This window comes from Micrasema longulum, unplaced genomic scaffold, assembly GCF_059751315.1.
Source record: "Micrasema longulum isolate JH-2025_06_02 unplaced genomic scaffold, ASM5975131v1 h1tg001401l, whole genome shotgun sequence".
NCBI lineage: Eukaryota > Metazoa > Arthropoda > Insecta > Trichoptera > Brachycentridae > Micrasema > Micrasema longulum.
Genome location: NW_028278587.1, coordinates 26,113 through 53,273, shown reverse-complemented (window position 1 = coordinate 53,273; position 27,161 = coordinate 26,113). Strand labels below are relative to the sequence as shown.

At 30.5% G+C, this 27,161-nt stretch overlaps 1 protein-coding gene across 1 annotated transcript in view; it reads right to left on the bottom strand.

Moving 5' to 3' along the window:
• Positions 1–27,161, bottom strand: part of LOC148275530 (peroxidase-like) — a 74,012-nt gene that overhangs the window by 20,893 nt on the left and 25,958 nt on the right. The window contains exons 2-4 of the mRNA XM_088235566.1: positions 16,563–16,754; positions 14,845–15,041; positions 7,710–7,883 (exon numbers count right to left, since the gene is read on the bottom strand). Of these exons, the coding sequence (XP_088091692.1) occupies positions 7,710–7,883; positions 14,845–15,041; positions 16,563–16,754 (563 nt within the window). The remainder of the gene's footprint in view (positions 1–7,709; positions 7,884–14,844; positions 15,042–16,562; positions 16,755–27,161) is intronic.

The window sequence follows — 27,161 nt, the reverse complement described above, 5'->3', positions numbered from 1 at the left end:
AAAGAGGTCAAATTTAAACAGCTACCTCATGTCAATTATTTAGGTAGGATACGCTATTTCTATTTACGGCTTTATTAATTTATCCACAGTAAGTACCCGCATTTACTTAATACGTTTATAAACATAATTCATTGCACAATTATTGTACAGATATGATTTATTATTTGTTTTAGAATATGTTTTTTTTTTCATGTTTTAAGTCTTAATTTATTTTTCGCTTTACAATGCAGTAATATTTCTATGTAAATAAACAATAATAATTTATGTAGCGCTGAGATAGAGTCGTGTTATATGTGACAGCCTCGTTTCTTATACAGCGTTATAATATTACGTTATATAGGCGCAGAAAGGTATTATCGACCTACTCGAAATTCATATGCAATCAAGGAAAATATTTCCTCGAAACTCATAAAACCAACAGGTAACACGACTCACGCGGCAAAAGTAAACGAAATCAAAGGTGATTTTAATAACATTATGCAGTTTGTGTTGCAAGTTGCGATATTGGCTGAAATCTGCCGCGGGTAGGAAATTCGCATTCGTACGCGTCCCGAGAAGAAATCTATTGACCCGCGGCCATATTATCTACATCGACCGATCATGATTAATTACTAACATATTCCTTATACGTTTTATTGATTGCTCTCGTCAATCGTTAGGGTGTTCTTATACGCAATATTTGGTAATTTTAATGCAAAGGCAAAAGAGTTTCCCCGCCTTAAACACTTGAATCAAATAATAATTAACGATCTAAGCGCATACAAATCACGGTTATGTTGCTCTAGATATCCATATACAGATACAGTCCAACGTTAATTGATTATCTTGCCTTATAATAGGAATGCAAAGAGCGGATTTTCTCGTATGGTTACTAAACGTATTTGACACTTGTACGCGATCATTTTTAATGGAGGTATCAAAATTGTCCTTATTGCAAAATATTGAAAGGTGCATTCGGCGGTGGTATGAAGGGCGATCGAAAACTCTCATGGTAAACTAGAACCTGTTTTACCGGTACGATTGTTTTACATTATAAATATTTTTTCGGTACCGAAAGAATTTGTATTTAAAAGTAGACCAGTGCGGATTCTGCTCCGGTTTATCATTTAAGTACCCGCTGACACTCATTATCAGCCGGATCTTGAAGATAAGACCGCAATATTTAATATTATAATGCGATTAAATCTTTATCAATTAAGTAACTGCACAATTACTTAAGATATTGCGAAACTAAACGCTGCCGCCTTGGAAGTTGGAAGGCGTCTTCAAAAGCATTAGGAGATTAATTCAGGAATCGAAGCTCTGCAATAATTTATTGCGAACGTCTAAGAACTTGCTTATTACAATGTTTCGTACATAAAATCTTGTTACGCCTATCGCCAGTCTAGCAATAACGAAACGAAATGAAATTTTCATGGACACTATAATATGCTCCACCCAGGGAGCGGACATGGCCAATTAAACATTTAAAACAAGTATAATTAACTAACCCCATCACGCTGTTGCGTCATAGTAAGCAATGGGGGTAAAACACCTCATCTCACAATGTTTCACAAACAAACGTCACCCTCAACATATTTTTATTGCGGTTTTGGCTCTTCAGACAAATAAAATATTTTAAAAAAACATTTTTTTTAACCAACTTATAAAATGATCACTCAAACTAACCAATGACAAGATCAAATACCCTGTAAATACCTAAAGTACATTATTTATTTTTGATCTTCTTTTTAGTGAAATTTTTGCGTTTTTTAATTTTCCAAAATATTTATATTTTGGGGCCATTTTCAAAGAGTCGTAAATAATTCACAATTAAAAAATGAGAATCAAGCTGGTGTAGAATGGGGTTCGAACCTGGGACCTCTCATCTGTGAGTCCGTGACCACAACCCAATTCGTCCTTCGTTTATGTTAAGCTACCAGTCCACTTAATAAGTAAGTTACGTTTCTGAATCGTGTTGCTTTCACTAAACCTTTGCAATTACTCCTGACTCCCGGTTTAACATACCAAGCATTGGATTTACGTTTGTAGTAATTAACCTCTCTCAGATTGATAAGCCAGACATTATTTTTATTAATAATTACAAACTCTTGCTCGAAAATTTTTTCGAGTATTCAAAATATATAAAAACTAGAAAAGCTTAAACAAACTATTGAATTCATTTAATGACATAAACACGCGGGTCAAAAAACCATAATACATTTATCAGCCAATTAATTGAAATACATCGGATATTTAAAAAAATAATCTTCCAGATGCACGTAAAAGTAGATTAAATGCATTAAAAGTGTATGTTTTTCTAATGTTCTCGATATATTATATTTTAATATTTATCATAGAAACTGTAATATACTTAACAAATATACTTTATACGGTGTTACTCTCCAAGTAAAAGAGCTAGTCTCTTTTTTGGAATGTTACAGTTCTAATGATTAACGAAATATATAAAAATAGGTTGCAATAGAAAAAAAAACCATTTATGATTTTACGTACAACAACAATCCATCCAAAGCCATCACGCCGTTTCCCTGTAAGAGTTGGCAGAGATAATAGAACGCCACATCACTCTATATTTGCATACAGATCACGCTTCCTCTATATTCATACATCTTCTCATGTGCGCGCGCCGATTATTCCTACTTTTAACAAGTCTATCTTCAAGTATTTTTCTTTCTCTGTCTTTCTCTATTTCTGCATCCATCAACATTCGCATTGCAAATGTTTTTAGCCGTTCTTTTGCTGTCCATTCACTCCATATGTCCAAACCTTCACAAAAATTAACAGATGGAAGAATTGAAGAAATAGGGATGTTCAAACATAGGCAAAATTGTGAATTTTACACAGTGGGTAAAGTGGCTACTTAAACCAGCCAACGACAGGTCATAAGCCCTGTTAATGCCTAGGCTTCCATATTCCCTTCTCTAAAATGTTCTTCATCCCTGTTGTAATTTGTAAAACTAAATTTCAACTCAACACAAGACTTTAGTCCCATGGAATACAGCATACCCAAAAATACTCAATATGTAAATATTTTATGTAATTCGAGATCATAGTTTTGGAGGTTTTAGGCACTTATACACCACGCTTGTCAGGCGGGTTGGTGATTATAATTTCAGCCGCCCTTAACGCAGGAAACAGACGCTGTTTGTAGCCGCCCACTCTGGGTCAGACACTACGTAAGGAACTTTCCTCGTAATTTCCCGTATGGACGTCCTTGAACTCGTGGGTCATGGATGGAAACAGAGTGTCCAGGACAGAAATCGGGTTGTGTTCCTGTGGCTAGTGTCTCGGACTCACAGACCAAAGGTTCGTGGTTCGAATCCTACTGTACCCTAACTCGATTCCCATTTTCTAATAGTGAATTATTTACAACTCATTGAAAATGGCCCTCAAAATGAAATATTTGGGTAAATCATAAGAACGCAAATATTTCTTTTTATAAAAAAAAGGGAAAAATTGGAAAAGGCCTATATGCAGCAGTGGAGAGAAACAGGCTGATAAGACGAAGAAGAAGAAGAAACATTTTATGCAGCGAGCTTTTACATAAAGACGGGTAAATCTGATCGTTAATATAATTCCAATTTATAAAGAAGAAAAAATAAAAGAATTTGAGATGAATAAGTCACTTAGATACCAAAATAATATTAAAATTCCTAAATTCCACAAAGTCATGGTCAAAATAGCTTTGTCTTTAAAGGTGTAAAAAATTATAATAATCTCCCCAATAAACCAAAAACAATAAAAAATAATATATCAAAAAATAAATTAAAAATATATCTAAAGAAATCTTTTGAACAAGTGTAAAAACTGCAGTAAATGTTAATTAGTATGAATGTATTATTATTTTATGTTTTTTTCTTTATATATTCTATGTTTTTTTTTTCTCAAATACTCATATATTTAAAATTATATAAACTCTTATAAATAAACAACTACAACAGTGTAAGTCACTCTCCAAGCACAAGAGTTAGACTCTTTTTTTGGAGAGTTACGATGATAACATTTACTAGATGTATAAAAGTAGATTTGTAAAGAATTTCAAAAAAAATGTACCTTTTATAAAATTTATTAATAATAAAAAAAAGTAAATAACCGTTTTTTTATTTCATTACTCTAAATGAAAATTTAATTGAATTAGATCCGATAATTGTCGGTAGTAGCTATCTCGCAAAAAAAAACATAAATTACGATTTCGTAGGATAACGAATCAACGAACCAACTTCCCACACAAAGGGGAATAATCAAATCACCGTATCTCGATCAGATGATTTCGTAAGGCATCACCTAGTTTTACACAACAACTCGTGATGTCCCAAGACTTTGTCACTTGACAAATGTGCTCAGAATTTAGATCACGTAGGATCGTAAAGCTGCAATAATTGCATTTATCAGAGTACCTACAGGAAATTTAGTCGATTTGTGATTGGCTAAGATAACACTGATTTTAATTGGTCAGGGACGTCCGTTGCCACAAATCTGTTTATAGCCGCCTTATTCTTAAATTCCGAGGTGCTAAGTTACAAGATACAAGTTACAACACGAATCAGAAGGTATCCGAACCATGCGTCAATCTACAATAATTCCAACTTCCAGATATTCTATCGCATGTAGAGAAAATGTTATAATTAAAAATACCGTTTACGGCGATCATTCGCAAAGTAATTAGGCAAAGTAATTGCTAATTGATTTTTGAATATAACTGCATTATAAGTAATGAAACATAGACCATAAACATAAATACGTTAATATTAAACACACGCCTATAGTAAAACGATTGTGATAAGTTTGTACATTTACATTTTAATTAAATCATGCTCATGTACCCAGATCATTTTATTATAAATGGTGTAATTTAAACAATTTCATATTTTTAACATGTGTATTCAAATTAAAAATATATGATTTGTTTAAACTAATGATTGTTCAACGTAGATAATGACATATCATTATGTGCACGCGATCCAAGCAGTGCCAAATAGCGTGTTGTACCAAAACTGTTACATCTCAAAAATCGTAATATTTCATAAGATCCTGAACTAAGGTTATTATTATGAAATTTACTTCGGAAAAAAGTCAACAAAAAATTATTTCTTATTCATTTTTGTACAGTATATTATTTTGACAACCCAAGTCCAGCGAGATTATTAATTAATATCTTTAGAATTTCAGTGACTGGTTGAGGGACAATAGGCAAATATAATATACTACGTATACCGATAAAAATATATGAAATAAATTTTCAAAATCAATATGGATATTGTTAAAAAATGTTTTCATATACAAAAAAGAACTTCAAAAATACGTCGCTAGAAAAACGCAACATGTTTGGCCTTGGCAGTTGTGAGGTCAAGATTCGTGACAATGTTCTTAACAAATTTGTATGGTCGGAACAAATAAGCATGAATCGTGACGTATTATGGGCGTGGCCAATGAAATATTCTTTTTTTTCTTTTCTTTTTTTTTTTCTTACTATTATTTATATGAATATGTATTATTTTATGTATATTTTTTAGACACCATAAGTATATATTAAATCATGTAAATGAATGCCTCGCCACGGGTTGTGCCCAATGAGGTAATCATATTAAAAAAAGTTTTATGTAAAACGTGAAATAAAAAATAAATAACCGTTTTTGCAGGAATTCAAACATACAAATTAAAAATTATTTTTAATGGTAATAATACTCGGCAAAAAACATTTTTTTGCTAGACAATATTTCATAGACCTTTATTACTTTAAAAATGTTAAAAAAACCTGATATTTCTTTGCCTGATGAACTGATGAATTAATAATATTATATTCCAATATTCCCTTAATAGGAAAACCCCACCCCCTCCACCTCACGCTGTCTTGCCCCTTCTATCTGACTCTTTCAGTACCTAAGTACTAATCTGTATATTTTAGTTTAGTGTATATGTAGACCTGATGATGGGTAATTCAGAATACCTGAAACTAGTTGTGTTATTATATCAAACTCGTATGTGGTAGAAAATTACAAAGTGTTTTATTTCAAATAATTTTTTTATGTTTTTCCACTAAGTAAATGCCGAAACAATAAATAATATAAGTGATAGATACATTACTAATACATATAATAGTATCCTGGTATAATGAAGATGAATGATTTAAACCAATCAGTGCTTTTAAACGCATTATCATTAGTGGATAATAGAATTATGTAATTAAATTCATCATCCTTAATCACTCATTCCTGGGTATCGCGAAAATCATTATGTACCATTGCCATTAATTTCTTTTCATTACCCAATGGTTTTCATCTTTGTGATAGCCTTTATGTGATTTTACTCGTAAATGAGAATTTGTGATACGTCATTTTTATTAAATAAAAAATAAAAAAAACTATTTTTTAACTACCGACCAGAAATTATGTGGTTTGTAGACTAAATATGATCGTGGAAGGATGGAACTTCTCACGCCTTTAACTTACGGCAACCCATTTTATAATAAACTGTTTAATCAAACAAAATGGAGAAAAAAAACGCAAAATAAAAGCCGCACAGCTTACCAATTGTGATTTGAAAAATATAAAAAACTATGTAAAAAACTTTATTTTATTATTTTTATTTTTTATGCTTTATTAAGTTTAAAAACAACTTAAACAAATACAAACTAATACCACTTTCGGACAAAAGTATTTTGAGTATTAATTCAATTAAAATCTATAACTTACTTCCACTACCTATTAAAGCAATGTAAGGAGAAAATGTTCAAAATGGCTATAAAAATGGATAGTGGAGCTGGGTAGAAGTAAAATGGATTATCACTTTCGCCCAAACCAATATTGAATCAATTATATATAGCTCATATAAGCTATAACATATCGCTGCTTAAAAGAGCCACAAATCAAAAATCCCAAAATTTCGCTTAATTGCAAAAATGAGATTTAAATCGGTCAAATTTTTTTATTATAAAAAGAGTCCCATGGGTTTTGCTTTATAAATTACTAAATCCCGCAACAGCCCTTCTGATATTTGTGTTCTGGTGGCTAACTTCAGAGCAAAGCCGCCATCACCGCCGCTTTTTGGGTGATGGTTAGATATGATCTTTGGGTGATGGATAGATAAATATATGATGGATAGATAATTAGATGGATACAACTTTTCAAAACGCATTTAATGATATTAAAAACATAAAAAAAACCTGAGCTCATTCATTTTAAAAACTTTGATTGGGTCTACTGAAAAAAGTAAAATTTCGGTTTGTAGCCCTTTTGAATTTAAGCAGCGATATGTTTTAAATGTTTATTACTTCATATTATAACTAAATATTTTCTTTGTGTGAAATAATTACGTAAATTTAATCGGCCGATCGGTTTCAGAACGTAACTGTACCTTTGTTAGGTAGATTCTTGTTATATGTAAGAAATCAAAATGATTTATTGTTGGTATATTTTAAGCCTTGACCAAATTGTGTTATATTATTTAAAATGAAAAATAACAGCGTTAGTACTATTGATTTTAGTTTAAAGTGAATCATTTCGTTCTTTTTAATAATTAATTTTATATTCAACTAATAGGAATGTATGTATTACAGTCATTTTAAGCAAGCGATTTATATATTCCAGACTATTTTGGAACAAAATTGAGCCATTCCATTAAACAATAGAATTTTTACTTGTTTACCGTAATATTAACCATATAGGTACTTTTTTATTCTCTTTTGATAAAAAATATTGAATTTAGCTCACCAAGTCTGCAGCCGGCTCTCGGCGATGGGAATCCCCTGACAAAGTCAATGCACTTGACGTTGAAGAGACGGTAGAAGTAGTCATCATCGGGGATCCTCAGCTCGTTACAGTAAGGATGCTTCTGGTGGGGTGGCCGGTTGCAGCACTCCTCAGGATCGTTACGGTTGAAGGGATCTACAAATAAACATTAAATTGAAAGGTGATCTAACTACAATTATCAGATATGATATCGCGGGGTAATTGCTACAAGTAGGTAACTTCAAAATCAACATTCAAACGTAGTTCTGCAGAAAGCAGCCAGCCCACAATAAAAAGGTATTGGTGGAAAATCTTTTAGTATAGATGCTGATAGGAATTAGGTTATGTGATCATCCAGACTTGTAAAAATCACCAAAATTCCTTTAACACCTAATCAAATTATTAAATTATTGTATTATGAATTGAGTGATTCTTTACAATCAAGTACTCTAACGTAAATATAAAATAATATATTCAATACAAAATGACACAACATACTTCAGAGTTTTAGTAGGGCTGGCTGTTTTCTGCAAAATGCACATCTTAGGTTGTTGTGTGGTCAGCCAGACATTAAAAAATATTCAAACTGGTCGAATGCATATTTTTTTGTATTATAAAAAAAGCGATTGCATTTTTTATCAATTGAAAAAATAAAAATAGTTCCAACTGTTGCGTAGATTTAATCATTCACTAGTTTCACAAAAGTGCTATTGTCTAAGTTTCACTTTTTCCGGGACCTTTTTCCATTTGCGAATGTAAGCTTGAGGAGGAAGATTTAAACCATATTTTTTTTTGATGCCTCAGAAATGATTATTATCCTGATTTCCTATCAGACCTCTGTGCTATAAACATCCCATCCCCCATTCATATTCTAACTCTCTTGTCCCTACCCTATAATATGTTGTACTTTGTAAAGTTTTCAAAATATTAAATACTAACTCACTAATTTATATATTTTACTAACGTAATATGTGTAAATATCTAAATAAACGAAAACTGGACACTGGCCATAAAACCCGCTTTGGGAGGTGAAAAAGCCATAAAAAACGAAGAAGAAGTTTTACTTTTCTATGACTAGCTGCTTTCTTCATGACTACGTTCAATTTATGATTGTGATATTGAATAATCTATGATACGATTTTTAAAGTATTTTAATGTCATTAAAAATTCCAGATTATTCTCTTTTCCTCATATTCATCATATATCACTAAATGTGAATTTGAAATAGAAACACACGCTCATATAAATGTTTGCCTTCATTCAAATTCAAATATGGAATCAGATAAATGTAATTGTCCTATTATAGATGTTGTAAATAATTATAAATCTTCAGGATTAATTATTGATTCTAAATTTAGCTGGGGTGTTCATATTGATGGAATCTGAGACAGATTGAGGTACTGTGGTTTAAGGTCATTTATGAAATCAAATCATACTACCTTTCAAAACGTAAAGACACATACATATATACCTCGCTCATTGAATCGATTATATCTTACGGAGTGCGTGTCTGGGGTCTCACCTTCCAGTCTCATCTGGGTAAAATTTATGATATTCAGGTGAGACTGTTAAAGGGGATTGTACCAGATAGCATAACCCGTGTGGCGAAACATATGGGCGAAGGTGTATATTTTAAATTCTGCAATGTCCTGCCGGTAAAACAACTTTGTGACTACAAATTGATTGTAGATCACTTTGTTGATCCGGAATATAAAAAAAGAGTTTCCCACACTCACGACACTGGATCGAAAACTAAGGGCTCCCTGATCGTTCCCCGAATTACAAATTTCTTCGAAGAGCGAACATTAAATTGCGTTATTTCAAGGTTGTTCAATGATCTCCCACGAACCATCATTAACATGAATGATCTTCAAATGAAAAAAAAGAACTAGAAGAAATATCTTCTTAATACTTTATTGTGCCTGTTAATAAATAAATTTGTATAATATAAACAAGATAATGTGTCCCACCGAAAAGGCTTTAGACTTAGTGGGTAGCAAATTGTTATATGTATTTTAAAATATCAAATAAACACTGCTCTGCCGCACTGAAACTGAATATACTTTTTTACACGGTTATGGTGGAACGCGAGCCTGGGTAAAAATAAGGTTCCAGTGTACTTGCGAAGCATTGCAACATATACATATATCGCTTCACGTTGAGCATGTAACCATAATTATTGGCATTGATCTCGTGTGTAGGAAGAGTAATGTGCGAACAAAACAACATCCAAGACATGTTTTGTTCCATCTTTGTACAAAAGAAAATTCAACACGCACTTCAGATACATGTTATTATTGAATTAAGTGTTTCATTTAATTTTTGCCGGACTTTATGTCAGTTAAAACACTCCCATCGCGGTTATATAATATTATGTATTTATTTATTATAAATATATGCCCAGAGGGCTCTCACATGACTAGTATAAAATAAAAATTAAAGCCTTCAATGATATAGCAAGTTTAACAAATTACAACGGAGATGGAGAACATTTTGGAGAAGTGAATATGGAAGTCTAGGCATTTACAGGGCTTATGACTTATTGTCGGCTGGTTTAAGTGGCCACTTTACACACTGTGTAACGTTCATCATTTTGCCTATGTTTGAACATCCATATTTCTTCAATTCTTCCATCTGTTGATTTAAGTTAAGCAAAATAGCTGAAACCTTTATCGTTATGAAGAGATTCATTTCATCGAATTATTTCACATACTAGGCAACGCCTGAAAACAATGGAGTGAAATGCAGTCTTTTGTCTACAAACATTCGGATAATCTTAAAATATTGTTTTTTATTTTTATGATTTTTTATTATCTATATTTTTCTTTTATAATTTTTATTATTTATATTTTCTATTATTATTTTGTATATTGTTTTGATTATTTTGTATATTGTTTTAATATGTTAATAAATATTTTTGATTTATAGATCGAAGAGTCCCGACTTAACACCTAATTTTCTAACAAGTCGGGACATAAAAAACATATAATTGTGTCCATGATAAAATTGTCCATTAAATAAAAAAATAAATAAAAAAGTTGTAATGTAGCAAGTTATTGTGTAGATCATCATCATTCTCCCTTCAGCACCTAATGGTCCATAGGGCACTGCATTGGCACACCAGTTGCAGATTATCTTAATCATTTTTACATGAAGGTAAGATGATCAGTCTTACGCTTTAGGAGCTATTCCACGGACTATGAAATATTATAGTGTAAAAACATATTTTCAAATAAATATTTCATGTCAACCATGCCGGGGATGGAACCCGAGATTACTATACATTTTGTAGCTACTTATTTAACACACTATTTTTTTAAAAGATCTCCATATATACTACTAGTATCTAGTATCTATACACGACATCTATTTTTTTCTTATTATTTTCATGTCTTTTTTTTTTATTTTTTCATTCGCTTAATAAATAATTACAAGAACAAAAATACCTTCTGAGAAAATCAATGGGACAATACTTATGATAATAAATAATTTTATAATGTTATGGAGCATATTATTTGTTGGTTCTACTTCCGATTCGAACGTGCCTTGATATTTATTTGTACATGATGTTTATTTTACGTAAAAAGACTGCCTGATTCACTGTAAATGATGTAGAATGATAATCAATTAAGGTTGACATCGTGAATGAAGAAGGTCGTTCGTGGACCTTGGTGTAAAAAATAGGATGCTGTGGAAGACGCATGACGCCATTAATGAAGTGCCGATAATGAAACTGTAATTCACACTGATTGGGAAAGTGATTTTGTTTATAAAATTTAAATAGTTTTTACCTATATATTTATTTATTTAACTTTTTATACATAATTTTATTTGTACATTGGCGGGCTTATTGCCAAATGGCAATTTCTTCCGACCAACCAATAGAATAAAAGTTTTATTTTTATAATTCAAGTTACAGAACATATTCAATAGAAAAAAAAAGATTAAAAAGTTAAAAATATATAAAAATAGAAATAAACGTATTTGTTCACAAATTACCTTAAATCAAAACTATTACTCAATGGTAAAAAGGAAAAAAGAGGAAAGAAGAAAAAGGAAAGGAGGAGAGATTAAGGAAGAGAAAGAAGATGTTTCTTCAGACGTGATTTAAACAGAGATAATGTAGTAACATCTTTGATGGTGGATGGGAGATGATTCCACAGTCGAGCCGCATGGACACTATATGAGTTAGAGAAGAAAGAGGAATTGTGGATGGGTATTAAGAGAGTGCCTTGAGAATTAGAACGAAGAGGTAAACCATGAACTGAACTATATACCTATCTATTATAATAAATCCTTACCATATAGGTAAATAAGAAAGAACACAGGACAATAACCACTTTCGTACACAAATTTCTATCCACTATCTATCCCAGAATGAGTTTGCTAACTCATGGGAATACAATTATGTTATTGTACATTTCTTTATTTTGAAATATATATATATATTTTTTAAATAAATAAAAACTAAGTGAACACACAATGTATAAATTACATTATGTACAAAAAGTTAAACAAATATATAAGTACGATTTTCTTTTTTAATCTGTATTCTGCATTCAAACTTAATCAACTGTTTTTTTATTCAAATTATTTATTGATAATTATTATTGATGGAATTCCATTGTAACGATGCAATAACTCATATTTACATATAGTCTGAAGTTGTCGAAAAAAATAATTGGAAGTGTACCAAGTATTTTTAATTAGTAGATAACTTACATGTAAATATAAGTTATTACATCATTAATCAACTGTATTTTTTTTAAACCACATGTATTAATATTTTATTTTCTTTCATTTAACTATTTATCCATTATTTATCTTTTATATCTGAAACAACGTTGTATTAATATTTTTCATTATTTCTTTATATTTTTCTATACCTACTATAGTTATAAATACTCTGTTTCTTTTATTTTTGTATACTGTATTATTTACTATGTATTATTTTTTTACTAAGTATTTTACTGGGCTTCAAATATCTTTTTTTCTATTTCTTTTATTACATTTTTATAATGTTTTTTATTATCTATTTTAGAATCCTAGAAATCCTAGAAAGATTTTTTCTCAATGGTCTGGGTGTTGTAGTGTATATTTTATTACCTCCTTCCATATCCCCTCTTTCCTGCCTGCTGACAAGCTGCTCTAAATAGAGGCTTAGCGGCTTATTCCTTTTTAAAAAAAAGACATCTGACTACTTGGAAAATTGTGTTGAAGACTAGAACTTTTGCCCAGAACTGTTATCTCTCATCAATTCATGGTGCCTGGAAGAATTACTAGACAGGTGTCACAGTTTTGTAGCAACGATTCACGGACAGTGTATACTTGTTATGCCATATTAAACAGACTCCATTAACTCGGCAATATTTATTCCCACGTATTGGATATATTTAATGTAGGGTATTTTTCTTATATAATAAACCTTTCAAACTTTTTTCAGATATGGTAAATGGTAATTATACTTTCAGTGTAATTGTTATATGAAACAGTAACTTTATGATTTTCTTATTCTATTAAACTTTTAAAACATTTTGGTATTGAATTTAATTTTAATATTTATTTTTTAACTATTTAAACTTCTTCTAAATATGTTATACGTTTTCTTTTGCTTTATTTATTTTTTCTAAATCACGGTAAAAATAAATTTTTGTTTTTAAAAATAATTAAACCAAATATGTTCATATTATAAGTTATATAAACGGTAATTTTGCCATACATGTTAATAAAGTAAAATAAATAAAAATAACAAGACTTCACCTTATATGTCCATATAACTCTAGCGGTTTTTAAAATCATAAATAAATTCCAAAATAGAGTCCAAAATAAACCAAAGATTTTTTATTTCGTACGTTTTTATAAGTACGATATTGTTTAATCAATTAAGACTTTAAATAGCAGACATCTGTATTTTACTTGGAAAATAATTAGTTTTATTTCTAAATCTAACTCACCATTATTAGTTACAAAACAGTAATTAGATACACATAATTTGCTTGCGTGATTTAGTATGGTTAATTATAATGAGTAACGCCTTGCGTAATGTTTAAAGATGAATCTTCTTTAAAATGTTTTATGGATTCAGTTTGATAATACTGCAAAATTAATCTGTAACACTTACGAAACCTGCCAACCTGCGCCATTATTAATCTTAATAATTTATTAGCGATGATTAAAATCTATTTTAGATATTTACTTTGGCAATGGCACTCTGTAATGTGTTCATGATTCATTTCATTCAGTTATCATCTTGGATCTATAGATCATTGTGCAATCACTTATCATAAATTTTGCGATTTTAATTCAGACAATGAGCTGAGAGCTGCTTCAGACAAAAATGTACAATGTGTCGAATAGCGACCCAATTTAAAAATACAGATTGCAAATATATTTTCTCAATAATCGACCTCTGATATGCAGATTAAATTATTACTCACGAGATAATTTTGCCCAAATTTTTGTAGACAAGGACTGGATTCAACCCCCCAGGGAGCTGTTAATATATTATTAACATACTACAGCAGAGATTAACATTTTAGAGAAAGAAAAATATAGAAGTCTTGGCATCTACAGGGCTAATGACCAGCCATTAGCTGATTTAAGTGGCCACTTTACACACCGTGTATTCTTTTTTCTAAAATGTAATTAATATCTGTTGTTATATGTTGACAAATGCCCATGTTTTTGAAGATATTTATTGATACAATTCTACAGTAACTCATTATTTTATTTATTTACTTTTGCACCACAACAGGCCAGGAGGCCCAATTACAGTGGTGAATTACATCACAGAACACCCAGGCTTGAGAAAAATCACATTTTATTTTTTTGTGTTCTCACCGGGAATCGAACCCGGAACCTTTCGTGTGTGAGTCAAGCGTCTTGACCACTACACCACGGAGGCCGCCGATATGATAGAAAGTATTGATCAAACTTTTTACTAATTTCTAAAGCCCACTTTAGAAATACATAAAATAAAAAGTAAGTTCCGCCATGTTCAAAATGTCTAATATGTTTAATCAATTGTATTATCTTCATGCTTGTACATTTTTTATATGTGGGGTTAGAAAATAAACACGATTTGATGATGCGTTGTGTTATATTGTTTGGTTTTTACCTAGAGGAGTTCCAGTCAAGGTGTAATCGTGGTCCATGAACTGTCCCCAAGCGATGACCATGACAGTTCCGGCGTGGTCATGGAATCCTTCATCGGGATGCATAGTGCGGGAGACGATCCTGGACAGGGGCAGGTCGCGACCTGTCACGGAGACTCTAGGAGCGTTTATTCCATCAGCATAGAGAGGCGCGATCAATCTGGGTAAGAAAAAAATATCAGATCTAACAAAATTCAAAACGTAGTAATGAAGACATGGTTTCAAAGAGCGAAATTTGAAAATCAACATTTTAAGATTTTTTTTATTTTTAATACTCATTGATTTATTATTTTAACTATCCGTAACCAGGAACCCATCATTGCTCAACAAGGCCTCTAGATTAACAACGCTTTACGTGGTTTCTGATGCACCATTGGTTCATTACACGACACTCCGATTTCGCGTTTACATTCATTAGCCAACAAGTTTACTTGTAATACAGACATTTTCAATACAACAATTATTCATTTTAAAACGTTTTTAAATGCATTGTTTAAAACCAATTTTCAAAGTCACAATAAAACTTTCTTTTTCATTAATTTTTTTCTCTGTTTTTGATGTCTATTAGGTATTATTATCTTATCTCTTTCTGAAATTAATTTTTCAAATATTTTAACTATGTGTAGCATATACAGGGTGTTCATTAAAACCTGTCACATCCGAAACCACGATGACCAGTATGAGCAAGAAGACATATTGGCACATGAAGATAAATTTTTGAAACGAATAAAATTTAAAAAAATATAAAATCAAAAAAGCAAATGGTTTCTGACTTCTGCAAGGAAGAAACAAGGAGGAGAGGAGGGGGAGTCTGATATGTCAAAAACGCGCGGCCGCGCTCTCCTCGCTTCTCCTCTGCAGAAGTAAGCAATCATTTGTTTTGTTTAATATTTTATTTTTTTAAATTTTCTTTGTTCTAAATATTTTTTAAAATATGCTAATATGTCTTCTTGCCCATACTGATCATCGTGGTTTCAGATGTGACAGGGTTTAAAGAACACCCTGTATAAAATATGATTATCTTATATACTTACTGTAAATAATTTTTTAATATTAATTTGTTGAAACTATTTTTTTTTTGTTTAATTTTTTATAAGTTGTTTATAATTTGCTTTTTTATTTCAACATTTTTCATAAATCCATATTTTTCTCTTTATAACTATGCAAAGTTTTACTTTTGATTTTGCATTGCAGCATGTTTTTTTGTTTCTATATGTATCCAAAAAAAAGTTTTGTTTATTTTAAAAATTATTACTGACTATGTGGGTGCTTACTTACGTGTGTTATTTTTGTAAATGCCCCTAAGACGTATTTAAAAATTAAATAAATAAATTCAACAATTTACTTACTTAAAGGCGTCTAAAATATCATTGCAAGCTAAGTCTTAAACCCTTTAATCTATCATTATTACTATGTTTATACCTAATGCATTATTGCTATACTAAATTCTGATGTATTTTTACCACCATTTGTCTTCATGGTATTTATTTGAAAAACTTGTCATTTTACTGTAAAAACCTGCACGAAGAAATAAAATTAAGCCGCATAGTGTGTAAAATCTAACAAGAAATTTTGCATAAAGTGGTCACTTTAAGACAGAAAGCATTCCTGACGAGGATTTAAGAGTTGTCGCAGAGGAGAAAACCATTTTCTTTGTGTATTTCTGTAAGTTGAAAGTTACCTCTGGAAAGGTGTCATGGAGGCTCCCCATGTCGGATGGTCCAGGTTGGTACAAAGGCCATCGAATCTTCTGTACTTGCCAGCTCTGCACTCCACGTGAGACAAGAAGGGAGGACAGACTTCTCTGATGAGGGTCTTAGAGGTGTCGATGAGGGGCAGCCCCTTCTCTATATCCTCGTAAGTCAATCCATACCTGGAATGAAAAAAAAAATTAAAAAAATGAATTAATAAAATTCCTTGGTTAAGTTTGACTAATTTATTTACTGACCATCGAGTGTTGTGCCCCATCTTTAAGACAACTTTGACAATTTAGAACAGGACATTTTATTAAAATCTACTTCATAAAACCGTTATTTTGTATGACAAGTTTGCAATTAGACAAACATATGAGCCTATTGCAGATGAAGTAAAAAAAAATGATAAAACTTTTATATTCGACTTTTTTTTTACAAAAAACAAAATATTTCCGTTCTTATGATTTACCCAAAGTTGTGGTAGAGGGGGGTGCGATATACTTATACATGGTTGGATAATTTATACAGCACCTTTTTTGTAAAAATCACCTCAAGGGCGCTGTACAATAAATAAATATCCCAGCACGTCTTGCAGCTACAGAGCGCGTGGACATTTGGGATTCTAGTTCCTCGTTTCCAATTAAGATCAATAAAAAAATATAATAGATAGGAGCCAGATTACAGTACGTCTTGCAGCTACAGAGCGCATGGATGGTAAGAAATCTAGCTCCGATTTACACATTTTAAAAATTGAAAAATGTATTTCGTGTATTAATGATATTTAAAAATAAAAGTATGAATAATAAAAAGGAATAATATTACTTCACGTCTTGCAGCTACTAAGTGCATAGACGATTGGAATTTTAGACCCCATTTACAAAATTAAAGTATTTTATATCTGATATATGGAAGCTTGATAACCAATCATCGTGCAGCTACAAAGCGCATGGACTTCTAGTGGAATTCTAGCAAGATAAAATTAATGATATCAATAACTTTACAAATAATAAACGTAAACATAGAGGAGAGTAGTAAATTTGTCAAAAAGTAAACAGTAAAAAACTAAATAAATAAAGCACGGTTTCAACTTTATGGTTAACAAAAGGAGATAGATGTCCGAAGAGAAGCTTTTATAGACAGTAGGTAGATACCGTCGCCATGTTGTCTACTGAGTGCTTGATAATGATCTGGGGTGCGATCCTCGGATCTTTGATCCACGAGTCCACGACACTAGCCACTGGACCATAAGCCGATTTGAATCTATGAGTTTTTTTCTATTTTTTTTTACTAAACTGTTTTGATATTTTTAATTAACATGGATACTTTGTGTATACAGCTCCAGAAAGAAGACATTTTTGGATTGCGGGTACTGATTATTGAAATGTAAGCAATGGGTTTAACTTCACATTTAAAATGTCAGTTAGTTCACTTTATCGGTGGGCTCATCTTAAACTTATTTTATATTTATAAAAGGCAATGTTCGTATGTGTGTCCTCGATAGACTAAATAACTGGACCGATTTACGTGCGGTTTTCAGAAAAATGATAAGCTTTGCCAAAGGCATGTTTATAGTTTTCAAAATCTTAAATCTGTTCATTAGAAAAAAAATTAGGAGCGTTAGTGTTTTATTCGTCGCTCTCCGGAGCTGCATTCGACGAGAATGCATTTACATCCTTTGGAAGGATGTTGTTTATTGTGTACAAAAAAAGTTTGTTTTCAAATGTTTACAAACCCATTTATTTATTTTTCATGGGTTTTCAGTTATGATGAAATAATATTAACTGACATTTAATACATTTTAGAAAATCGTATTCCTACATAAAGTGCACCCCTGTTGTTAGGAGAGAAGAGTTTGACATTTGCGAAAATATATTTATTTAAAAATGAATTATTTTATGTTTTGAAATTTAATCACGAAAAAGTACCTACTCAAATTCATCATTTCAATATGAATTATTTTAAGATTTGGAATTAAATCATAAACAAGTACCTAGGTTCCTACTTATCAAATAAAGGTTACACCACCTTTTTTTCTTTTATCCAAACAGTTTTTCCACGTTTTCACACTCAATAAGACATTTGAGTTCCAAATGAAATATCAAGCTCACGTCAAAACCGGCTGGCGGTTAAAGAGCGACTTAATACGCGTTGGCCATACCTGAGCGTTTGGGCATGAGTAAAGTGTCATAATGTTAGAGGGCTCCGGGTGCGTCTATGTGTACTAATAGATCAACGGTTTTATATAAGAAAACCGAACCTGTTTTTTTGGTAACCTAAAAGCATCATGAAGCAAACTTTGTAAGTATACTAAATAATGTTTTACCTTGTGAGAAAACGCGGTCTGATTTTTCTTCATAAAAGCGTATCTCCGTATTTTCACCCTGGGTTATAGGACTATTACTATTTACCCTCGGCGTGTCTCAACAGTTTTGCTTTTTTGAAAAATAGTTTGTTATGGGAACTGAAACCCATAAAAACGTTCGGTTTTATCTGCGGTCTTTGGGCGCACGGTAAACAAATACGATAACTATTTTTGAAAAACACAAAACCTACCAAAAACGAAAAAAAATATTCTGTTTAAAAATAAACAAAATCGGTTCAAATTCGAGGTGCGAAAAATGGGACAACGAAACGTGGAATTTGTCTATTTCAGTTGGACATAAAAAGTCCGAAATGCAGTTGTCTTTTTCGCACAGCATCGAGAAGGCATCTTTAAGACAGTGACAGGAAAACAATGTTCAAATACCTACTTATCAAAATTACCTGTCTCCGCATATCCTCACAATTTATATTATCCGGAACAAAAAAATAATTCTGTATTTGTACATATCCAATTTTAACTAAATAAATATTTTTTAATTTTTTTAAAAATTTTATTTTATTTTTTTGTTTTCTTACAATAAACATAATAATAAAACAGAGTATTAAAAAAATAAAGCATAATTACATATCAACGAAATACATATTAATAGGAAAATAGTGAACAAAAAATCCCACAAAGGCATGGCCTGTTCGTGGGTTTACAAGAAAATGTCAATGAATTTTCGCTCCTACAAAAAACAATGTACAGTTATAATATTTTTATATAATATAAGAGAGAAAAAAAATATTCTGTAAAAGAAAATATGGTACTTTTTTTTAGTAATTAAAAAAGGAAATAAAAAATATAAAAAAAAAACACAAAAATATTCCTTATTATTAAAGGGCAACAAACTAAATCATAGAAAAAAAGAGTTCAAATCTTTAGTTTGAATCCAGGATATTATTGATAGCAAACTTTCGATTGTGTTCATGTAGTATGTATATACGAGTATGTACTCAAATCTAGCAACAGAAAAGCATTGCCGGGTTCAGCTCGAATTATAAAATTTAAGTTTTAGCATTTTTGACTAATTAAGGAAAAAAACACTGGGTGAATTTATTAAAATAGTAAATATAAATTGTACCAGATCAAGTTTATTTTTATATTAATTCTACACGCCTATAAGGCTTTTATAAACATGAAAGTTATATAATATATGAGTATAAAACAACATAAAATTTAAAAAATAGAATATAAAGCAACAAAAGATAGAACAGTGTTTAGAAGTAAAGTTAGTATATAAAAAAAGAAGATGAGTATATAAACAACATAAATAAATTAAAAAAACGATATAAAGAAATAAAAGATAGGAACAGTGTTAAGAAGTATAGTTGGTATAAAAATAAAAGTAAAAAGATGAGTGTATTAACAACATAAATTTAAAAAATAAAATATAAAGTAATAAAATATAGAACTGTGTTTAGAAGTTTAGTTGGTTTATAAAAAAAATAAAATAATAATTATGTTTTTTTTTAGTTTTAAAAAAGCTAAAGAAATGCAGTTAAAGGTTTAAAGTTAGCAAATACCGTCAACAAAATTTATATTTTATTCATAGTACTATAATTATGTAGATATTAAGAACCAATATTTATTTTTATTGAAATCGCAGTCTAAATAATAAACTTTCTTAATAAAATGTCTTAATATATGTGTTATTAGTCTTATTGAAAAAAAAACTGCAGATAGCAAAGAAACGGAGAAGACATGGTATAGTGTCCATTGCTTCATATATAAGAAAATAACTCAAATTCTCAACACTTATCTTATTTTCTTCTGTTTCCATCTACATTTATATTGCCAGCAAAATTTTAAAATAATTCAGATGTCGGATGAATTTTTTAAGAAATATATTAAGTAGAAAAAAAAGATGTGTAAGGTGTACCACCATACGAAATAATAATAATCATTATTAAAATTAATTGTTTATAGAACGTGAGTTAAATTTAGGTCTTGAAGCTTTATTGCAAATCAATTATTTTTATCGGAAACCTATTATATAATTTACCCACAGATACAAGTCTTACATACATATGTATATGTGAATTACGTATCTATCCGTAAACAAACATTATTCAAATAGTAATTTAGATTGTTTTTATTTGTTTTTGTTCTATAATCCAAATTACGTTCAATAATCGTGTTCGTGATGAAAAATGTAACCTAATAAGTATATTTTACATGTCTCAACTTTGGATCAAGTTATTACAAAACCCACGATTTTTACGAACGCTACGCATAGCGTCGACTGCAAGACTCATAAACGTCCTCATCCTCCAGGAACTATGAATTTATGAGAACTCTTCACGACATGTAAAAATGAGACTTTTTACAATTTCGTACGTATTGCAAGAAAAAACTTGCAGTCTCTTAAAACTGGTGGTAACAGAGACAGTTGAGGGCGTGGGGGTTTTGCTATCAAATTTCTAGTGAGACTACAATTTATTTTATACTCCAATACCACTGGACTTTAATCAATAATATTGATTACCCACAATACGTTACATTTAAATAAAATAACTGTATTAAGAATAAGCGTGGGTACGTCTTTTTGAGTTTTGATAAAATTACGAAGTTATTCATCACTAGGTATATTATATAGGTACATACGTACACAATGCCGGGTACCGACTAGGTGATTAACACAACAGTAGATACCACTCATATACTCAATAGCTGTTCTTTTTCCCTTACTTTATCAACAAGGCGCCATAAAACTCAAGACGCACCGTTTGAACAAATTATGGTCAAAACATTCCCCCGAGGTTGAAACTTACTCACACTGTGACACCCGGCGAGTAGGTATGTTTTTTCTTAAGGTTTGAGGCTCGTTTGCTTAGCGCCTAACCGATGTTAATATACTCCAAATTCAACCTTAAGTACATTAAAATAAATGTGTTTTTTGTTTGCAGCACGTTTTGTCAAAAGAAGTGCGACTAAATTAATATACTAAAGATGTATGCATTGCCCGTGCGTTACAAAACACTGTATTTTAGACAGGGGAATAGGGATGTTTTTACGTTGATGTTTTTTTACATCAAAGATTTATATTCAAAGCACTGTATTGTGAACGCGTGATTTCTCAGTGAGGCGGATTCTAACTTGCCTCACTTGCAAAATCACCACTGATTGAGGGTAAGCCAGCAAGACAAGATGGACCGACCAAATAAAGGGATCTTCATTAACGCTGCCCTTAACTTGGCCCAGGAACGAAAGGAATGGAGGCATATCATACAACTTGTGTCTGACATTCCATCAGACAACGACGATCAGCAATGCTCAAAAAGATGGGGAAGAAGAAGAAATATGTTATGCCAGACATTTATTTTAAGATTCAATGTGTCATTGCTGCACTTTTTGTCATAATTATATGTCAATGTTTTCTGCTTATAAGAAAATGTTAACGCAGATGCAATATGATATTTATGATTTATTACAAACTAGACTAATTCTTTGCTTAAGAGTGCATACATATCTTAAATCTGAAACCGGTATTTGTGCAAGGATTGTCGAAATTCGTTGGAACATAAAGGAGTACGGCCACGACGAGCATTTATATTTATAAAACTGTGATTGCGATATTATTTTATGATACGGTTTAAATGATTAGCTGGCCTTTGAAACAGAACATTAATAAATACCTAGAAAGTCATAAATGGCGTTTAGTTATTCATTTAAATTAGTTCATTTTAGAGTGGAAAACATCCTTAGGCGTTGACGTTTTAGAATCGTAATAAATTCCATAAAATTGGAATAATCGTGATTGGATTGCCTACGTTAATAATTTTTGAACAAAAGTAGTCTAAATCCATGTAGGAAAATATGATATGTGAGAAAAATTCTGCACTAATTGGTAGGTACGTCCTTGCTGTCATTTTAAAAATTAATTAGTCAACTTAATAACCCTTATCGGATAAAGAGTTAATGGCGGCATAAATGTAGTGAATGCCGATTCAATTAAAAATATTAGTAAACTTTTCCGATTAAACTGTATTAATTACTTGTTACTTACCTTTAAATACAAATATATATTTTATCTACTACTGATTTGTACGTAAACTTGTCATGAATTAGTAATGAGAGTATTTTAATCATACATTTTAAAAATAATTAGGTTCATAAACCAATTAGTCAAGTAAAAATACTAGTTTACCTCTCCCGTTAATCTTAAACCCTACTTAAATTCATATTTATTTAGTCAATTGGTAGAATTCTATATTAAAATTTAGTAAAGTATCCATAATAAAATATTTTAATTGAATTTAATTCTACTTTTATTTTTCCTATAATAAATGTGACGCGTTTCGTGTTGTTAGGATATTATTAAACTCGTTAAACATCCCTGTATATTTAAAAAAATAATGCTGAATTTGATCCAATAAAAGTATTCTATTTTGAATTCTGTACCGATTTTTTTTACAAATTAATATAAAGTACTATCATATAGAATTATTGAGATTAATGTGCGTTTTTTTCGAATATAGTATAATGATATATTGATTTAGTCTTAAGTCAATTCTAAAACTAAAATAAAATTAATCTGAATTCTATAAAAACCAATAATTTTAAAATTAAGCAAGCACATAATTTTTTTTGTAAAATTTAGTTTTCTATCTAGTTTAAAAAAAAATCTAATCTAGTTTTCTTTTTTAATCCTCTTTTTTTGCCATGCATAACTTTAAGAATATATATTTTTTTACTGTCAGCATAACTAAAAAGAATAAAATAAATAAAAAACCTAATTTTTACTAAGCTTTAGTTTATTTATTCATTTTAACATTTCATGAAACATGATTTATCCCAAGGAAAAATACTATCAATTGATTGAAAAAACATGTTTTATTACTTATAAACAAATTATATTTTCACATGAGAATAAAATATTGTCGTATCTATTACATGTTTTTCTTAACTAATGGATAGCCATTAATAATTTAGCAAATAACCCGGAAATAATATTTCAAAAGCCTATGAGATTTGCAAATAACCTTTGGCTAAAATAATAATGAAAGATTTCCTTTAATTTATGACCGACGCGAGAGTGTCTGGTGTTTGACTTTATCATATTTGTTACATTTAATATAAATCGGTATACTTAAATCTAATAACGGCATTAATGTTATCAATCATTAATATGATCTCCAGGCATGAATAATATCCTTCACCATATCCGGCCTGGTAGCTTGAAGAAAAGCTTAATAGCTTAAAGCACAACATAACAGGTTTACTGCAATTAAATATTTATTTATTTTCTTACTAAATTATAAATGTCTAGTAGGTTTTTTATAAATTTTTATAAAATAAAATATATAGTCTGTTTTGTAGTCTAATAGCACACAGAAAACACTCGTCAGGGATTCAGATTATATTTTACAAACATGACTGTGTTCTTAATCTGCCTCGATAGATAATATTTGAAAGAAATCATATATCTTCCTTTTATTCCTCTCCTCATTGGAGGTTAGAAATCATCACAGCAATTACCCCTTTGTTGGCAATTGCTTTGAACAAGGGCCGAGTGCTCCAATGGTACAATTTATCCAAGTTATTTAGCAAAGAGATGCAATTCTACCTGCACTGCGTCTTCCTTCAATCCTTCCCCGTAGAATGACCAAATTTTCGCCTCTCATCACATGCCTAAAGTACGCAAGGTTTGTCTATTTATGATCTGCAGTATTTCTTTATCTTTTTTCTTCCGTGGAAGAACGTCATCATTTCGGACTCTGTCCACCCGGAAGATTTTTAATATCCTCCTGCATCACCACATTTCAAAGGTTTCGATCTTTTTTCAAACGGCTAGGGTGAATTTCCACGTCTCGACGTCATAATAACATACCGAGAAGACGTAACATCGTACAATGCGCTTTTGTGGGTCTAAATTTAAGTCTTTACTGCTATGGAAGGACACGCATCCTGAAAAAGCAGTCTCGCTCCATCTCTATTCTGACATTGATCTCTGTGAGTGATCCCATTTATCATTCAGCCAGTATCCTAAATATTTATATTAATGGACTAGCTTAACAACCTGCTGCAACCAACAATTTTAAAACGCATTGGAAAAGTTTTTGGCTTTATCCAAATTACCATACATTTGAACCATCATGAAGTGTATGAGTAAATATTATTATAATAAGAGAAGTCTTTTTATACACGTCAGAACACGGAAACAGGCAGGTTCATTGAAAGCTTTGTAAGCAAATACAAATCGAAATAAAAAGGCGTAAACTTATTACAATAACTTAATATAGCTCACGCAAACGATAAAGCATTTTGTAACAAATATTGTATTTATTGTTGTTTTTATTATGACAGAGCGGACATAGATACAATAATATCTTTTAAATGTGTTGCACTGTCTTATTATATCGGCAATTAAACGGTTGTATTACTTAACATTGCTTGAAATGCGGAAGTTTGATATTTTATTTTACTCTGGGTGGTGCAGACCATGATTCTTTAACAGGATGTGAATATGTAATTGAATGTTTTGATAATTTACTTAAATGTGTTCAATACTCAATAAATATAAAATAAACGGGTGTTTAGCTAGATTCCCTCGAGTTGTTACTTCGGAAAAAAAAATCGTTTTGTCAAAATAAGCCTAAATTTTACTTTAAAAAACATTACATAAATAAAAAAAAAACCTGACACTAAAAAAAAATCTGTTAGATCAATAATAGGTTTCAAAGCTCTTGCGATATCGCCAGATGAGTGTGGTTTTTAAAAAGTTTAAACGATGCATACAAGAACTAAGTATTTTAATAATAATTAGATATAAGTTAATATTAAGACATTCATGAATGTTTGTACTATTTTAAGAGTTAATAAAAAAAAAAAAAGAGAACTCTGAAATTAAAGTATTTAAATCATTTATTTGTTTCACTTTGTTTTTTTTTTTAAAATTACGTTCCAAAAATCTTCACGAGATTGTTTATTTTAAAATAAACACACATTATTGTCTAGATCTATTGCAACAGATAGGGTTCACATTTTGGAAGTCTGGGCATTTACAGATTTTATGATCTGCCGTTGGCTAGTCTAAGTGACTACTTTACAACGATGTGTAACATTTACCATTCTGTCAATGTTTAAACATCCACATTTCCTCAACTCCAACTGTTGACTACGTGAAGTAAAAGGGGTGCGGTTCATCTTATTCTTTTATTTTACCCACATACTAGGCAGAAAATATTGTTTAAATTTTTATAATTGTGTTGTTCGTTTAGTAAATGATGTTTCGAGTATTCCCAAGTGTTTGCAGACAGGCTAGGTTCCACTCCGTGGGGAGATATTAAGATCTAAATCTATCGCAACAGAGAAGGAAAACTTTATTTTTATTTTGAAAAAAAGCTTGAAAACTTTACAAGGTTTTTTATGCTCTCGTATAATGTTTTATATATTTATTTTCTAATGCTGTTATTTTCCCTGATTTCAAAATAAAATAAATAAACGTTTTTTGACAATTTCGTTTTCTTTTTTTTAATTTTAAATATACTTTCACATAATATGAATCTCACGATAATACATTCTCGTAAAAAATATGAATAAAATTTATTTCACTCGAATAATTTTTGTACGTACGTAAATATGTATATATTTTGTACATCTGGTCAATTTGTACATAAATGCATGTACGAGTATAAAGACACTATATACCGATCGTTAAACAACGACGGATGTGCGAATAATGCTACATTTACTTAATTTTTTATTTAATCTTGGAAACGTATAAGCACAAGCTCTGTAAAATGCCTAGACTTCCATATGACCTTCTTTAATGTATTTTCAATCCCTGTTGTAATTTATATTTGTTGGTTTGAAAACAACAAATGTATATAACAAACCCAAGTATCAAAGGATATTATTTTGCACTTATCAAGTTATGACATGAAGTCTAAAAAAAATTTAAACCGCTCTCTTGAAGAAAATCTCGTGCGTCGTTATTTTACTATCATGACGATATGTACTTCATTAAAACCTATTAAATACTTACTTTAGTTAGTATTACCAGTATTATTAAATTCTTTTAAAGAGTACAGTATATTTCATTTGAATTTTAAATAATAATTTCTTTATGAATGGGTAAGATAACGTTTTTAAATAAAATATTCTAGTTTACCTACTAAAACTAACGAACTTTGTATGTTCACTTGGTTGACCTACATACACTAACACATTAACATATGTTTATTAAATATTCGAATGATGTGTACATTCATTTACTTAA